This window comes from Perognathus longimembris, chromosome 3 (assembly GCF_023159225.1).
Source record: "Perognathus longimembris pacificus isolate PPM17 chromosome 3, ASM2315922v1, whole genome shotgun sequence".
NCBI classification, from domain to species: domain Eukaryota; kingdom Metazoa; phylum Chordata; class Mammalia; order Rodentia; family Heteromyidae; genus Perognathus; species Perognathus longimembris.
Window position 1 is genome coordinate 119,113,471 of NC_063163.1, and position 17,711 is coordinate 119,131,181.

Below are 17,711 nucleotides of genomic sequence, written 5' to 3' on the forward strand. Positions count from 1 at the left end.
GTTCAAGCTTTCCAGGCACAGCGGGACAATGGCAGGGTTGAGTTCCTTGCTCCCTGTGTGACCGCGTGTGTGCATGCGTGTGCGTGTATGTGTGTGTGTGTGTGTGCGTGTGTAGAGGATACACAGAGCTTGCATTCCTAGCAGCGTGTACGTTTCGTTCTTTGCGTGCTTTCAGACTTTACAATCTATTGTCGATTTTCCTTGTTTAGCTTCTCCATTTGCCTTCCATGCTGGCTCCCTTGCAGGAGTTCGCGTGAGTTCAGTTCTCTTACACCATCTGTCGGCACATCACGCGTGTGCTCGGGACGCACTAGCCGGTGCAAACCGGGCTAGGAAAGGAGGCCTGCTGCCCGGAAATCATAGCTACCCAGGCAACCCCGCCCACTTCCCCAGACGTCTCCTAACGACTAGGGGGCTGTCAGCTGGGGCATGTTCCTCCATTTGCACAGGTCACTCAGAGGTGTCTGATGCCTGGCTCCGATCATTTACAAATGCGAAGGTGCCAACAGGGAGCCTTTCTCGACGAGGATTTCCGTGTCCCAAATAGCAGCCAGGTCTGTGTGGCCCCCGGCGTTGGTTGTGTGACTCCCACAGAAGGGTTTTGGTTCTCCCGCCGCTCTGAGAAGCACGCTGTCTGCTGTGGCGATCCCTGTCCTGTCCTCAGCCTGGTAGCTTTCATGGCTGTCCCATTCGGCACGGATCTGATTCTGATCCTTGGCTTTTCACGTACCCTTTAATTATACGCCTGGATTCCTCACCTCATTAGTAAGGCTTTTGTAGATGAGTTCCTCTGCAGCTCATCAGGCAAATGTTTGATCGGCCAACAACTCGGTCACGTGTACTTGGTCTTGGTTTTTCGTTTCTCTTTTTGAACTGATTTATGAAACGGGGAGGGATCTGAGTGGAGTACCATTTGCACATCTCTGGAGAGCACCCGTGTTGTTGTGTGCTTGTTTTTTTTTTTTTTTTTTGGCCAGTCCTGGGCCTTGGACTCAGGGCCTGAGCACTGTCCCTGGCTTCTTTTTGCTCAAGGCTAGCACTCTGCCACTTGAGCCACAGCGCCGCTTCTGGCCGTTTTCTGTATATGTGGTGCTGGGGAATCAAACCTAGGGCCTCGTGTATCCGAGGCAGGCACTCTTGCCACTAGGCTATATCCCCAGCCCCTGTTGTGTGCTTGTAAGTGCCCCCCTCTCCCCCTCCCCGCCCCGAGCACGGGGGCCCCCTGGGGTCTAAGGGGCGAGCACCAGGGAAGCTCCACCACCGACGTCCCCAGCTTCTCCATGAGGCCGGGCGGGAGCAGAGCCCATTTCGGTTAGGAACCGTTTCAGGTTGATGGCACGAGCATTTGTTGAACATCCACAGGGAACCAGACGTTGTGCTCCGCACCGAGGCTGCGGAAGTGAGGCTGCGGGCCTCCAGGAGCAGCCCCGTTGTTTCCCTGAGCCGATTAAGGAGAGAGGCCAGGAGGCGGGGATGGGTGAGCAGCCAGCTTTTCTGACCCGCAGCCCATTTTAGAATCGCGTTGGTCGTTTTAGTAAGAGGTAGCCGGGACCGAAGCAGAGACCTTTTAAGACAGACTTTGCTTGGTGGTAGTGGTTCACTTAAATTGTTTTTGTCTTTTGCTTCCTGCTTAGCACAGATAACTACGCGTTGTTTGAGCTTCTGCGGTGATTCTCCAAGGAGGCTGTTACCTTTGTTATTGTTCCTTGAAAGGGAGGGCAGGAAGTGGGACGTCTGCTTTGTGGTTGTGTGTACAGATCTGACACAAGCAGAGCAGAGCCGGGCTGGGGCTTTGCTCCTGCGTTTATTTATTCCGTGCCCTGTCCCCATCCATCCCGGCCTCCTGACCAGTGAATGCCTGGGACGCCCTCTTCTCCTTGCTGATCATCAGAGAAAAGTCCATTTGGTTTTCTCACCCCGACCCCCAAAGAACCACACACAGGTTGTCCGCTCGACGGTGAGGGGTGAGGTCCGTTTCTTCTCGGCAGTCTGCCCGACTGGGTCAGAGAATATTGATGGTTGTGATAGGTTGGACTTGCTCGCGGCATCTTTTCTCTAAGGAGAGCTCTGATTTCTGGGAATTCTGAGGAGCCCCTGAAAGATGATGATGTGTGGCAGAGTAGCTGCCTTTTCTGGGCCCTAGTGCCCCCCTGCCCCCCCCCGCCCCTCCCAGTGCCCTGGGGTGATACTTACCTCCCCGCAAGCTCAGTACCCGGCACTGTCATGAACATTGTGTTGGCCATGGCCTTCAGTGTCATCCCGCGTGGCTCTGTCCCTTGAGGTGTAGAGGAGCAGGTGTCCTTAGAAACCTTCTAGCCATTAAGCAGCTAAGGGACAGGGTTGGGATGATGAAAACATGAAAACTTGGTGCAGTTTATGTACTTCCCTCCACGGGTGTTGGTTCTGTCTCCTCTGTGCTCAGGGGAAGGCACCAGGAGCAGGAACAGGAAGGTGCTGAGCACCGGGCTAGGGGAGAACATTCCAGACCCGCCCGTTTGCGTGCGCGGAAGATGAGCATGCACAGGGGAGCAGCAGCAGGTGGAGTGAGGCCTGGGTTCCTGGGAGGCAGGGAGGGAGGCTTCTCGGAGGAGATGAGGTTTGGGCTGAGACGAGGAGGCTAAGACAAAAACAAACACCAGGGTCGGAAAGAGCTTGCGCAGAGAGTGCCGCGCGAATCACCGGGGCCCTGGAGCCCATCCGTGCTCACGGAATGCACGTCGGGAGGCGGACGGTGGCGAGAGATGAAGCCTGAGTTAGGCGGGCAGGTGCAGGTGGCGGGTGGGGCCTGGGGGACCCCGCCCGTTTCCCTCAGAGGAGCTCGAGCTTGGCTTTGGAGGTGCTGGGGGCCACCCAGGGCTTCAGGAGTGCCCTGACGTGGGGGGGGGGGGGGAGGTTGCACCGTGGAGGAGGGGAGGGCGCCCTGGGTGGGAGGGAGGACGGAGGCACAGGCCTGCTCTTGACTGCCCCTGGTGGCCAGGGAAGTGATTACACCACTGGGAAAGGCTGAACCTGAGGCTCCCCACCCCCCCCCCCCCCGTGACCCTGGAGGACACCCCTCAGGGATCTGAGCCCGACACCCGTCACAGGGGGGCACTCGGGCTTGGTTTGAATAGTTGCGGCAAGGAGGAAGTTTCCAGATGGAAAGGTGCTTCCATCTCACTTGGGAGCAAGCTCTTTATTCCCTGGTTGGTTTATCCGTGCTGGGTTTCGTTCTGGCTGTTTGTGATTGTTGTCTTGGCGGTGCTGGGCTTTGAACCTAGTGACTTGATATTTAGCAGGTAGGTGTGCTACCATTTGAACCATGTGCCTAGCCTTTTTCCTTGTGCTTTGGCCCTGGGTCAGCCTGAGGCATACATTACTGCAAGTTCTTGGGTAAGAAGGAGCTCAAATCTATTGGTTGGGTAGGCACGGTGGGCATTTTCTGCAGCGGAAATGCTCTGTGCCTTGACGTACGTCCTTCAGAACCGACCGAGTGCTGCACTTCAGATGCGAGCCTCCGGGGGGATAGAAATGGCAGCTTCATTTCAAAAAAGATGTTCAACAGGAGTCACCAATTGGAAGTGAAATGTAGAATCGGCATGGTGTGGTGCATTCTGCTACTATGTTTTAATGTTCATTCTAATAGAAGAAAACAAATCCCCTCTTCTCTTTCAGAATCTGTTTTTGCGGGGTGTATGATCTGTTGCATTGTTTTAGTTCGAATGTCCGGATTTTCCTAAATTTGTTCTCATGGAGCCCCGTGGGCTGGCTGGGGTTTGAGCCTGGGACCCCACCTGGGTGCCACGGGTGACACCACAGCCCTTGTGTCCTGCCGAGGCGTCCACCGGTGTCTGGGCTTCCTTGCTCTCTGGCACAGCCGTAAAGTTCCCCCGTGGGGCCCGGGGCCACTGCTTCCCCTGGGAGCCGGAGTGGCCGCTGCCGGTCACGTGATGTGAACCTTTGTCCTGGGCAGGTACAGCACCAACGAAGGGGAGACCTGGAAGACGTTCGTCTTCTCGGAGCAGCCGGTGTTCGTGTACGGCCTCCTCACAGAGCCGGGGGAGAAGAGCACCGTCTTCACCATCTTCGGCTCCAACAAGGAGAACGTGCACAGCTGGCTCATCTTCCAGGTCAACGCCACGGACGCCCTGGGTGAGCCGTGGCCCGTGGCCCTTGTGAGCGCAGAGCGTGCGCGGTGGGGGAGGGGGGCGTGTGCAGGCGGGTGAGGGGGCTGAGTCCTTCCGGCGTCCTCAGCAGTTCCCGCCGCCCGTGCCCTCCTGGCACGTGGGAGGAGCGTGGGCACCTGGGGTGAGGCTGCCCGTGCTCTCGCCGCCTCTCAGCCCCTTTCCACGGGCAGGCCCTGTGTGCAAGTCGGGCACCCCGATAACCTACCCCGGGGAGCCGCACCTCCGCGGGGCAGCCCGTCCCTCTGTCCCTAGCAGAGAAAGGCCGGGTACCTGACGTGTAGCGGTTGGGCTGGCATGGAGGTGCCCGCCTGCAGTTCCCACACTCAGAGGCGGAGGCAGGGAGATTGAGCATGCGCGGCCAACCGGGCCTGACTGAAACCCGGTCGTAGGCAAGCAAGGCAGTCATTGGGAAGCTCGACTCCTATGAGAAGTTATAGTTCACTTTCTTCCACCCTGCTTTCTCAGGTGGATCTCTGTCTCTCACGTCGCATCATGTGTTTTCTCTGAGCTACTTCTTTCTTGGCAGTATTGGGGTTCGGACTCAGGGCTTCACGCTTCCTAAACAAGCACTCTGCCGCTTGAGCCACACCTCCGGCCCCTGAGTAGTTCATTCTCATGGATACGTTAGCCTGAGGAGGCTTGGGACAGCTCCTGCCGGCATTCGTGGGGCAGCTCCTGCCGGCATTCGCTGGGCGGGAGCCTGTCTGCGGGGTGGGGAGTCAGGGAGGCCCACAAAGGTCTGGCTCTGATGCTTGATGCTGTCTGTCTTTGCCACAGGGGTTCCCTGTACAGAGAATGACTACAAGCTGTGGTCGCCATCGGACGAGCGGGGGAACGAGTGTTTGCTGGGACACAAGACGGTTTTCAAGCGGAGGACCCCCCACGCCACCTGCTTTAATGGAGAAGACTTTGACAGGCCGGTGGTCCTGTCCAACTGCTCCTGCACGCGGGAGGACTACGAATGGTTGGTTCTTCCTCGGTGGGCGGGACTTGAGTGACGTACACTGCATCCACAAAGCTCTGCCAGGTCCCCTGAATGGTTGGTTCTTCCTCAGGGGGCGGGACTCGAGTGACGTACACTGCATCCACAAAGCTCTATCAGGTCCCCTGAATGGTTGGTTCTTCCTCAGGGGGCGGGACTCGAGTGACGTACACTGCATCCACAAAGCTCTGCCAGGTCCCCTGAATGGTTGGTTCTTCCTCAGGGGGCGGGACTCGAGTGACGTACACTGCATCCACAAAGCTCTATCAGGTCCCCTGAATGGTTGGTTCTTCCTCAGGGGGCGGGACTCGAGTGACGTACACTGCATCCACAAAGCTCTATCAGGTCCCCTGAATGGTTGGTTCTTCCTTGGTGGGCGGGACTCGAGTGACGTACACTGCATCCACAAAGCTCTGCCAGGTCCCCTGAATGGTTGGTTCTTCCTCAGGGGGCGGGACTCGAGTGACGTACACGGCATCCACAAAGCTCCGCCAGGTCCCCTGAATGGGAGAATGGGAGAGAAGGTTCATTCAATGTCTGTGGCGCCCAGCTTACTTGAGGTTCTCATTGGTTCTTGCAGTGATGTGATACAGCAGAGCTGTGTGACCTCAGAAAGCCATAGCTATGGCTTTAGGGGTTTGCGCCTCTGGGGCTTATCTCTAGGAGCCCCAGCAGGACCATGAAGAAGGTTCTTTTGTAGGGAAAATGTCTTTCCTTAAGACCCTATCCTACAGGGTGTTTCCTTTCTTATCTGTACACGAGGGGGGGGTAGGGCACGCATTTTTGTCACGTATCCCAGGCACTGCCTAGAGAGGGGAAGAAGAATCCTTGTGCACAGATCACTGGTGGGAGACGGAAAGGGGCGGAGCCTTAGCGGAGGAAATGGGGCCTTCCCAGTGATCACTGAAGCAAAGGGAGGGCTGGGCTTGGCAGTGCTGGAATTAGAGCGCTTGGTGAAAATCCTGTTGGAGGTGGGCTTTCAGATCACATCCAGGTGCGTGGATCGGACATTCCAAGGCTGTGATCTCAGCATTATGGCGCAAAGCCAGCTCCACGCAGACAAATCCTAGAGACTCTTCTCTCCAGTTACCCAGCAAAAAGCCAGACATGGAGGCATGACTCAAGCGGTAGAGTGCCAGCCTTGAGAGAAAAAGCTGAGAGGAAAGTGTGAGGACCAGCACAAAAAAGGAAAGAAAGAAAAGACAAGAAAGGGGGAAAAAAAGAGCATGTTCTTTAAAGGGACACATGGAATAGACCCAAAGCAAGGACAGGTAGCAGGGTAAAGACCACAAGGCTGACGCAAAACTGTGACCTGAGCCAATTCCAATTTCCCTTTCAGTGATTTTGGTTTCAAGCTGAGTGAAGATTTGTCCTTGGAGGTTTGTGTTCCAGACCCGGAATTTTCGGGGAGCTCCTACTCCCCTCCGGTGCCTTGTCTCGTGGGCTCTACCTACAGGAGAACGAGAGGGTACGCATCACTCAACCACCGACGGGGGGTGGGGGGGGGCCTCCACATGGGAAGAGCGAGGCACCACCCTGAGCTCCGGGACTGCCAGGCAGCGGGTTTCCAGTAGCCGGCGGTGTGGACAGTTGTGATGTGTGCAGTCTGTGCTCTTCCAGCCAGGGGGACAGACCCGTCGCGGGGCTTCTCTGTAACTCTGGGGGCCTCGTGAGGCGTAACCTCACAGATGGTCTCCAGTACCTTTAAGTGTTTCCCCGGACGGTGGAACAGTGTGCCTGCCTAGTCCCGTCGTGAGCAGAACGAAGCTTCTGTCTAGGTTTATGGGGAAGGGTGGGTGGAGTCTGTTCCCAGGGTGGGGAAGGAGGCGGTAGGCTCCCGGTTGGGGTACCTCGGCGATTGTACCTGGATATGTCTTGATGTCTCTCTCTGGGGTGTTACAGCTACCGGAAGATTTCTGGGGACACGTGCAGTGGAGGAGATGTGGAAGCCCGGCTGGAAGGGGAGCTGGTCCCCTGCCCCCTGGCAGGTAGGGAGGGCAGTGGGCTTTTTCCTGTTGACGTCCTGCTCACGACGGGAGGGAGGGCCGTGGTGGCCCTGGCCCAGGCGGGTGGAGCTGCCCTAGGCGCCCAATGAGTCACTAAATAGACGCAGTTACCTTCGGCAGGCGGGAGGCAGGGCAGCCCGTCAGCTCGCGCTGGCCCCGTTGTTTGTCATGCTAAGTTCATTATCCTTTAATTCAATCTCCCATCATTACCAGAGTAATTAACATGCCTCGCTGTGGAGAGGTAAAGAGAACCGCTCCAGCAGATTCCTGCAAATGAGCAGATAATCTCCACCCCGCAGCCTCCTGCAAACGAGCAGAGGATATGCACGCAGCGCCCTCGCGAGAGCGGGTTTTGATGAGGGCTTGGGTGGATGGAGTTGGAGTGATTGCTCTCAAGCGCCTGGAGTACATGCTTTTGTAATAAATATTTCTGAAGATAATTTAGCGAGGGACAAAAACAGTTTATCCACGGCCCATCCGAACCGGCAGGAAAGGAGAGCTCCTCTCTTTTCTCTTCTGGTAGGGGGAGATAGAACGGTGAATGAAATAGAAAAGTCTTGTTTCAGTGTTGGCCATTCCCTAAAGGTCAGAGGAATCAAAGGCAGGAAACAGCAGGCAGGGAAGGATCCAGAAAGAGAAGGCGGGGAACCACCGTGTCTCTGCAAAGATGAGTTAATTCAGGCAGCTGGAAGGACCTTTAGAAGGCAGTAGTTCAATAGTTGTTGTTGTTGTTGTTGTTCTTCTTCTTCTTCTTCTTCTTCCTTCTTCTTTCTCCTTCTTCCTTCCTCCTCCTCTTTCTCCTCCTTTGCCTTCCTTTTCCCCCTCCCCTCCCCTCCCCTCCCCGGGAGGACACCTTAACCCTTTGGTTTTCGGTTATCCTATCTCCACCTGGCATTTTCTGTTGCGTGGTTCCTGTCACCACGCCCACTTCCAGGCCCGGGTCAGGAGTGGCAGCGCGCTGCGGGGCGTACCGCGCTCTGGCGGTGGAGGACGGGCACTGGCAGGGCTCGGGAGGCTGGGGGAGGCCTGGGGTGGACACCAGACTCAAGAGGCAGCCCAGGAACATCATCCTTACCTTTACCCAGTGACACCCAGGGCCCTGCTGCTTCTCCTCCTTTCCCTCTCCCTTCTGGGGGGCATCGTGGTGATCCCTGAGGGCTTCGCCCCTGCGGCTTACGCTCCAGCTTCGCGGGGTCGGGTGCTCCGTCCCCAGGTGATGGTGGAAGCTGTGGCAGATGAGCAGCCCCACGAAGGCGGTGCATGGGCGAGGTGTGGCGGAAGGACCCTCGTGGGCCCTTCTGGAACATGCTCCGCTCTTGTGGGCGTACTGCGCATGCGAGGCGCCTGCAGATGGAGGGGCTGATGGGGTTCTTACTCCACGCCGGGGGGAGCATTCGCCCATCTCCCCTGTTATGGCTCGGGTGGGAAAGAAAGAGCAGGGCGGGGGGTGGGGACGGGGAAGCCGGGGGGGCTCAAGTGGTTGAGCTGCTTGCCTAGCAAGCGCGAGGACCAAAGTTCAAACCCCCGTACTGCCGAAAAGAAAAGAAAAGAACACAGAGTCTTCTCACTGTGGGAGATGACACGAAGCCCCGAAGCACCGTGGGGCCTTTGTTTCTGAGTCCTTGGGATCTGCAAAGCGTGCTGGTTACAGCGCACCGCCTGGGTCCCATCTCAGTCCCGCCACTTAACCGCATCGTGTCTTCGTGAAGCAGAAACAAAGGATGCTTTTAAAAGTTCTGTTTTAAAAAGTGTCGACGATGTTGCAGAACATTCCAGAACAAATGCATTCTTGTGTGGGGGGGGGGAAAAAAAGAGCGGAACAGGTTGTTCCCATCGCACACGTCCCGGCTGGAGCCACGTCTCCGGCGGCTCGCGGTCTCTAGCGCACGGGTTGAAGGTGCGGGAGCCAGGCTGAGGGGCAGATCGGTGACGCCTGGTCTCCTTTATGTTGGGGGGCGGGGGTGACCCAAGTCTTTTAAGGCTGAGCTCAGAAGTACGGGTGCTGAAGGGTATTGACTGAGGGAACTAAGATTTAGAAACGCGGCAGATCAAACCCTTGCATGTGAAGAAACGCTGCCCTGGGGTTGCGGGGACCCGCCCAGGGCGGAGGGCGCGAGCCCGCGAGCGTGCTTTCCTAGCCCGGGTCGCTAGGCTTTCCGTCCGTGCCTCCTGCGTGGCGAGGGCCGGGGTTTGCGTCCGAGGGGGCGCGTAGCATCCGGGGGTGTGCTGTCGTTTTTGTGTCTGGCAGAAGAGAACGAGTTCATCCTGTACGCCATGCGCAAGTCCATCTACCGCTACGACCTCGCGTCCGGAGCCACGGAGCAGCTGCCGCTCTCCGGGCTGCGTGCCGCCGTGGCCCTGGACTTTGACTACGAGCGCAACTGCCTGTACTGGTCGGACCTGGCTTTGGACTCTATCCAGGTGAGCCCACCGGCCCCTGCCTCCTCCTGGGGCTGTGCCGTGGGACTGCCCCCTCCCAACGAGCTGCGAGGGCGTCCACAGCCGCGGGCTGATCACGGGGCCGCGTGGCAGGGGCGGCGGGTGAGACCTCGCCCGTGGGTCTCCCTGCTTCCTCCTGCGCATCCTAGAAGGCAATACGTTGTCTTTATTCGTTCTTCCTTTCCTCCTCAGTCTCCTTCCTTCGCCCCCTCCCCACCCCTCCCTGTCAAAGAAGCCCCAAGTTTGCATCCTCGAGGCCTCACTTCAGCTAGGAATGTTCTAGAACTAGTCATGTAGGGTGACTCGTCCCTGCGAATTGTGCCAGCTGCCTTGGGCATCTTTGTTCTCAAGTTATGGTGTGGTGACATTTGACTTAGGCGTGGCTCATGGGATTATCCACTTCCCTCCTCCTGAACACAGACAAGAGCCACGCCGTAGGGATGCTGGGGTGGGGGCCGGGGAGTTCGTCCTGGGCGGGGCAGCGAGACCCTATCCCACGTACGCACACACACGTGCACACACACACACACGCATGCACGCACACGTAAGCACTGAAGATCCCTAGAGAAAGAGCCGTAAATGCCGACACCGGAATCCATGCATTTTACAGGAGAGCTGCTTGACCTTTATTCATCGTCTGCTTAATCTTTTGAGGAAAGCAGTTCCAATGAGTTTTATCTACATTGCCCAACCTAGTAAAAGTCCCCGTACCTGGGAATGTGGAATGGCGGGGTGGGGGCGGGGGGTGGGTTGGGGACAGCACTGGAAGTAATTGTGCCAGGCTGAAGTCTCCAAGCCAGGAATTCTCCGGGGAAGAAAGACTATGAAAGAAGACGCAGGTCAACAATACCAGCAGTCTGCTTTCATTCACTTTTAAAACCACAGACTTACACGCTACGGTCATCTCCAGCCTCGGGATTGTGATGCAGGGCCAAGTTCAGAAACCGTCGTTGATAATGATACTACAGAGTAATAGAAGTAATTCTTCTACTCTGTGTAAAGCAGGAAGCCAGAATAGGTTTTAGTAATGTTCTCACCATAGATTTGAGCAACGTAGCTGGTGAGGTTCCTGCTGTAAAACTTCTCATCACTGTCCGCCCAGCCAGCCGAATAAAGGGCTACCCGCCACGGGACTGATCGGCCCTGAGCCTCCTGGACCCTTCGTGGGTGTTCCTGACGGGTTTTTCTGTCCGTAGCGCCTCTGTTTGAACGGGAGTACCGGGCAGGAAGTGATCGTCGGCTCCGGCCTGGAGACGGTGGAGGCTCTGGCCTTCGAGCCCCTCAGCCAGTTGCTGTACTGGGTGGATGCTGGCTTTAAAAAGATTGAGGTATGCACATACTCGGGGGGATGGGGTGGGCTGGGAGCCACACTTGACACGGGGGGGCCCGGGGCCAGCGGGGGAACCTGCCCTGTGAATTCCCAGGGGATTGACAAGCCCAGGTTGTGGAGAAGGGAGCATGGGGGGGGGCGGTCACCCCCAGAATGCCTGCTTCCGCCTTGAACGTCCCACCTGAGAAGGGGTCCTTGGCTGGAAGGTCTGTGCTTTTGCTTACTAGAAGCGGAACAGAGCTTCAGGTTTTCCTATGCGGGGAGGGGGAAGATGGCGATGCATTTGTCCGCTCGGCCTTCCGGCCGGTACTCTGCGGTACGTGATCTGCGCCAGACCTGCTCTCAGGTTTGAGGCCGGCGCAGTGGGCAAGGCGCACCAACGCCTGGCCGGGTAGGCCTGCCGTGTCAGTGGCGAGAGCCAGGCGATGCCAGACAGGGACGGGTTCCCCTGGGGCTGAGCTGTGAGGGACTTGGGGGGGGCAGGGGCCGGGGGCCGGGGCGGCGGTGGGAAGGGGGCAGAGAGACCTGTGGGGCTTTGGCATCCGAGCCGAGCCCACCTGGAGTTCGCAAGGACGGAGACAGACGTGCAGGAGCTGCAGGTGGTTCCGGAGAGCTAGGAAGGGGGGCAGACTGGAGGAGTCCCAGGCTGGGAGACTCAGGAGCTGACCCGTCCAGCCGCCCGGGAGAGGGCGAAGGCGAGAGCCGCCCGTGGGCTCCGTGGGGCCGGGCCGTGGCCTGGAGGATCGGTGGCACGCGCGGCGTACACAGCCTTGGAGGCTTGGGGCGCAGCGCTGTGGGCCAATCGAGGGGTGAACACAGACGGGCTCCTTTGAGTCTGTGGTTTTGCACCCAAGGATTAAAAATACTCACACACATGCAAAGCAAAACTGAACGATATTCAACACGGACAGACTTTCTTTTCTTGTTGTTATTCCCTAAAACAGCGCAGTGCAACAACAACTGTTTGCGTAGCGTGTGCACCGTGGGTATCAGAAGCAGTAGAGAGACGATGGAAAGGGCACGGGAGGATGGGCCAACACCACGCAAGGCTATTATTATTTCTCTATTTTTTTTAAATTAGCTACCGTTGGCATTTCATCATAAGGTCACCTCCTCGTGTTTCTACCCGGGACAAAGGGCAGCTTGTGCTTCATTCTTCCTCACATTCTAACGCCGAAACACATGAAACACAGATAACTTATTGTGTAAATACAGGTCCCTGATAATAGGCAGCCATTCTTGCCCTGACGTTTGAGGACAAGCACGTGGCATTGTTTAAGGGGCCTCTGCCTCCTTCGATGGTGGCGTCCGTTGGGGCTGGCTCTGAAGCCCCGGGGGAGCGGGGCACGCATTGCTCTCGCTGCCCCTTCAGGCCACGTGCGAGCTGCCACACCAGTCGGTCTGCGGTGGGGAGGGGTGGGTGGGGTGGGGGCGGGGCTCAGCACTCTGTAGAGGGAGGGCGCGCCTCTGTGGGTAGCTCTGACTGGAGGAGCCCTCGGCGGCAGACACACGGACACAGCAGGTCTGTGAAGGAAGCTCTCGTCCCTCCCGACCTTCCTGCTTCCCCCTCTTCCCGTCAGGTAGCCAATCCAGACGGTGACTTTCGACTTACGATCGTCAATTCCTCTGTGCTCGATCGGCCCCGGGCTCTGGTCCTCGTGCCCCACGAGGGGTAAGTGTGTCTCCAGGAGGAGGTCAGCCTGGTGCGAGCAGAAGGAGCTTCTTCCTGAGTGGGGGGAGGGGGGTGGGATCCTCGGGTGGAGCGCGGGCGGTCTCTGCTGGGGCCCCGCGGGCCGCCAGCCCCCCTTTGCCGCGCGTGCGTCACGCTTCGGGGTGGCTTGTGGCGGTGGCAGGTTTCTCTAGAAGGGGATGTTAGGAGAGACCTCGTAGACGAGGCAGATCCGCTCCCGTGTTGTCGGGACGTTTTAAAGTTTCACGCAGGACACACGTTTAGTTCAGTCCATCTTTCCTTAACGCCTTGACAAAGAGAAACATCACGCCGAGGGACAGGGTGGGTTAACTTTCCTCTCACTGCATTTATGGTGGACAACACTATTTTTAAAGGAAAATTCTAAAAGTAATCTATGTACCTGATGGAAGATATTAACAGGGAATAGAAGTCTCCCTCTCTCCCTGCCTCCATCTCTCTTTCTTTATGGTGCTATTGGAGTTTGTACCAGGACCTTGTCTTCTAAGAAGGCGTTCTACCCTGTGAGCCATGCCCCGGCCCCTTTTGCTTTTGTGATTTTTTTTTTTTTTTTTTTTTGGCCAGTCCTGGGCCTTGGACTCAGGGCCTGAGCACTGTCCCTGGCTTCCTTTTTGCTCAAGGCTAGCACTCTGCCACTTGAGCCACAGCGCCACTTCTGGCCATTTTCTTTATATGTGGTGCTGGGGAATCGAACTCAGGGCCTCATGTATACGAGGCGAGCTCTCTCGCCACTAGGCCATATCCCCAGCCCCGTGATTTTTTTTTTTTAATAGGAGGTCTTGTGGTTTTTCCTGGGCTGGCCTGGGCCTACAATCCTCCTAGCGATGCCTCCCACTTAGCTGAGATCATAGATACCCACCAACATGCCCGGCTTTTTGAGATGGGATTCTTAGCTTTTCACCTGGATGTTCTTGAGACATGATCTTCCAGACGTTTGCTTCCTGTGTAGCTGGGTTTACAGGCATGAGCCACTGCGCCTGGCCGTCCTCTAGTCTGATCCCAGCTCCCAGGGGCTAATTACCATTGTCGCTGTCCTGTGTTTCACGCGGGAGCGTTTGGATCCACTTAGAAGCACTGTCCGTCAGGCAGGGCCCGACCCACAGAGACTCCCGCATGTATTGCTCAGACCCGTGGAGTATTTACAAAAAGACCGACGTAGGAGATGGTTCCATCGTCAGCTAGCCCCTGGAGGTGTTTCGGTTTCAGCGTAGTCCGTTGCACGTAGCGCTGTATACGTCTAACCAGCCCATAGGTGTATTTTCCTATATGTTCTCTTTGCGTCACTCGATTGCAGATAAATTCCAACGCCTCTACTGGAGGTATTGGAATCAATAGTTGTAACTGCAGCGATCCCGGAGGATGGTGTTCCTGGGTCTCGTGGAGGGCTCGCTCCGTGTTGTGGATCGGCGCGTGAGCTGCCGTGTTCCCCCCGCCGTTGACGGGGTGGGTGTGCGTTGCGTCTTGCTTCTGAGCAGAGTGCTGTTCTGGACCGACTGGGGAGATGCGAGGCCCGGCATCTACCGGAGCAACATGGACGGCTCCGCCGTGCGCCGCCTGGTGGCGGAGGACGTGAAGTGGCCCAACGGCATCTCGGTGGACGAGCGGTGGGTCTACTGGACCGACGCCTACCTGGACTGCATCGAGCGCGCCAGCTTCAGCGGCCAGCAGCGCTCCGTCATCCTGGACAACCTCCCGCACCCCTATGCCATCGCCGTCTTCAAGGTGAGAGCGGGGCGCGCCGAGGGGCGGGGCCGGGCCTTCGGGGGCCGCCTGGGGTTCCCGGCGGAGAACGACTCTTCCTGAGGGTGGTGGGGGAGGTGCGACGGCACCGCCGACTCCAGGGTTTGAGTGGGATTCTGGTCCGGCCCCTCGTTCAGCCGCCGAGGTCCGCTCGTCTCCCGTGGCGAGCTCTTCTGCCCGGCCCATGCCGGGTGAAGGAGTGAGAGGCTCGACTCGCGGCCGAGGCTCGTGACTTGTGTTTCAGAACGAGATCTACTGGGATGACTGGTCGCAGCTGAGCATCTTCCGGACGTCCAAATACAGCGGCTCCCAGATAGAGACCCTGGGCAGCCAGCTCACGGGGCTGATGGACATGAAGATCTTCTACAAGGGGAAGAACGCAGGTGAGGCCCGGGCCCCTCCTCTGGCCTCGAGAGAAAGGGCGGTGTGTGTGGGGGTGGGGGGCGAGCGCCCCCGCGCGGGGCGGGATCTGGCAGCCTGCCTCTTCGTTGTCACGACAGCATGAGCATTATTTAATTTCTTCCTAATGACATCTTAATTTCTTTTCTAATGATACACAAACAGCTGGAAGACGGCGTGCTTCGCCTGCCCAGAGCGTCGGTGCGGGGTGGGTCCGCCCTGCGCCCGCCCTCCGCCCCTCGCCGGCGGAGGGCGTGGCTTCTCGCGCAGCTGGGAGAAGCCCGGCCTGCGTCATCGGGGAGCCACGGTAGGCCTGGTGCTCCGACGCCGGCTCCAGGCCCCTTGAGTAGACCCGCCTCTGTGTAGCGCTCTTACGTTGTGGTCTCCAGGTTGGAGCTCAGGCCTCGGGTTTTCTACCAGCTGATCCGCACTGCTCCTCCCCCCCCCCAACACACACCCCCCACAACCCCCAGCCCCTTTTTACTTCAATTATTTTTCAGCTAAGCTCTCACCTTTTTGCCCAGAGCAGCCTTAGGCTGCAGGCTTGCTACCCCTGCCTCTTGCACAGCTGGAAACGCAGGCGTGTACCCCCAGCTCCAGCTTCCGTATGGGTGGAGTCAGGGGCTTGCTAACGTTTTCTTTTTGCCCGGGCTAGACTAGAACTACAGACCTCTTGATGTCTGCCTCCCGAATCTGATCTTTCTTCCTTCAGTACCGCTTTCCCTCACTTCTCTCCAACCAGACTGCATTCTAGGGAGCTCAGGCAAGAAGAACAGCCCCTTTAAGGGTCACCTTCTTTTATCACATGGGATTAAATAGTATCTGGGGTCAGCTGACTCCTTTATTGACAAACTGCTAAGTTCTCGGTCTTGAACTAGAATGTTGATATTGTTTTGCGGTTCTTGGCTCACCGTGCTAGGAGAAAATTGACAAGGAAAATGATACAGTTAGAGATACCACTCTTGGCCCTTGAGGACCAAGGAAGATAGCATGAGAACACCTTTCAAAGACTGTCAAGTGTCTTACAGACGTATTATTGTTACGCCCTCACCACTGGTCCAAAGAGGGAGGGCCGGTGTTACGCTCGCTCTTGGCAGATTAGGAATGAAGTTGCAGATATTCATGAACTTTCCCAAGGGATTCTGGCTGGGGTGCCTCTCATTCCAGCACAGTTAACGTGTAGCCCTACCAAAGGAGGGGGGGTGGGCGTGGGGGGCTCTGAGCACGTGCTCACACGATCTGCTTGTGCGCGGTCGACGGGCCCGTGCCCCTCCGTGAAGGTGTGCTTTGCTCTTCTTGTTTCCAAGAATCACCTTCCTGGAGACCAGCCAGGGACATCCTAGCATCGGGGCAGGGCCTGGGCGGAGGCAAGGCCCCCTGGGGCGGGCGGCGTGTGCCGGAAGGTAGGACGCAGTCTGTGCGGTGCAGGGCCAGCTGTGACTTCCCTCTGGCCCTGGGCTGGTGAATGCCGCCCTTTGCTCCGGGTCCCCCTTTGCTTTTGGAATTCTCTCCCGTCCTGCATTGGGCGGGGGCTTCTGGCCTGCACAGAGAGATGCGCAGCCGGGGGACACGCGGGCACAGTCTCACAGGGAGGGATGCCAGTTTGAGTTAGGTCCAAGCTGCGATGGGACCGGCTAGCGCACCGTGTGGCTAGGAAGGAGCTTCTTGGCTTCTTTAGATACCGAGACTTGGTTGCACATTGGGGATGCGTATTAGCTCCCTTCAATGCCATCTTTGTGATTTTTCTCATTCTTGGTTTTTTTTTTGGGGGGGGGGGAGAAGGGGATGATGGGGAGACTGGAATGACACCCAGAGCTTTGCACATGCTCTGCGTGTACTCTGCCACCGCACAGACATCTTTAGCCCCTCGTCTTGCGTTAGGTTTGTTACCTTCTGCTTTAAATCCATTTGGGACTTTCTATTGGCCAAGCAAAAACGAATGGTTAGTGTGTACGTACGTGTTCAGGAAGCCTGTCATTCACGCACACTAGTGGGCTCCGTGGCTGGGAAAGCCGACCCTCATCTTCCCCAAGGCCACGCGGGCTCAGCTTGAAGAGAAGAGAGATGGACTCGAGAGAATGTGTCCAGAGCCCACGTAGGAAGGAGTAAGACTCAGAGCCACAGTGGCTGCAGAATCCGGATGGAACCCATCAGTCCCGGGCCCGGCCCCATCTGCTGTTCGAATAGCAGTGTTCCTGTAGCATGAGTGCACTTTTGAGTATGGCTTTCGGTGGTGTCTGTTGTTGTTTGGTCAGTTCTGGGGCCTAACCGCAGGGTGGCATTGCGGGGGGGGAAGCATGGCCGCCGGGGCCTGGCCCCTGCCCAGGGCTCTGGGCCTCGGCGGGTCAGTGTGAGAAGGGGCTCAGCTGGTCACCTGACCTTTCGGAGGAGATCCTCACGGTCGTTGTCACCTGGAGGTCGCGGCCTGCCCCCTCCTAGTCCACCGCTCCCCCCGGGACCGTGTTCACGCGCAGTGGCGTCCTTCTCGCCTTCTCTCCAGGAAGCAACGCCTGTGTGTCCAGACCATGTAGCCTGCTCTGCCTGCCCAAGGCCAACAGCAGCAAAAGCTGCCGGTGTCCCGAGGGGGTGGCCAGCAGCGTGCTCCCATCGGGGGACCTGACGTGCGAGTGCCCCCAGGGTTTCCAGCTGAAGAACAACACCTGCGTCAAAGAAGGTGGGTCCCTTTGGCTCGCCTGTCTTCCTTTTCCTCTCTCCTTCCCTCTTTCCCATCTCCCTCCCTTCGGCTAGCGGCTTCCTGATGTGTCAGGCGATTGGAAAATGTCCCAGCTGAAAGCGGCGTGCACTGGACGCGTCGCGGCACTTGGATGCCCACTCAGAACAGGCCCGAGCCGTCCATCAGAGTAGCGAGGGTGCCTGTCACACAGTGGTGCCGTCAGAGCACCGGGCTTGCCGTCACGGCCCGTCTTCTGCATCTTGCTTT

General features: G+C 57.6%; 1 protein-coding gene across 2 annotated transcripts in view; it reads left to right on the forward strand.

The window, feature by feature from the left end:
• The window catches only part of Sorl1 (sortilin related receptor 1), a 98,965-nt gene that overhangs the window by 45,355 nt on the left and 35,899 nt on the right, over nt 1-17,711 (forward strand). For both annotated transcript variants that reach the window (XM_048344009.1, XM_048344011.1), the window contains exons 13-22: nt 3,953-4,131; nt 4,944-5,130; nt 6,488-6,616; nt 7,051-7,136; nt 9,403-9,575; nt 10,790-10,921; nt 12,504-12,595; nt 14,107-14,353; nt 14,616-14,754; nt 17,271-17,444. In XM_048344009.1, the coding sequence (XP_048199966.1) occupies nt 3,953-4,131; nt 4,944-5,130; nt 6,488-6,616; nt 7,051-7,136; nt 9,403-9,575; nt 10,790-10,921; nt 12,504-12,595; nt 14,107-14,353; nt 14,616-14,754; nt 17,271-17,444 (1,538 nt within the window). The remainder of the gene's footprint in view (nt 1-3,952; nt 4,132-4,943; nt 5,131-6,487; nt 6,617-7,050; nt 7,137-9,402; nt 9,576-10,789; nt 10,922-12,503; nt 12,596-14,106; nt 14,354-14,615; nt 14,755-17,270; nt 17,445-17,711) is intronic.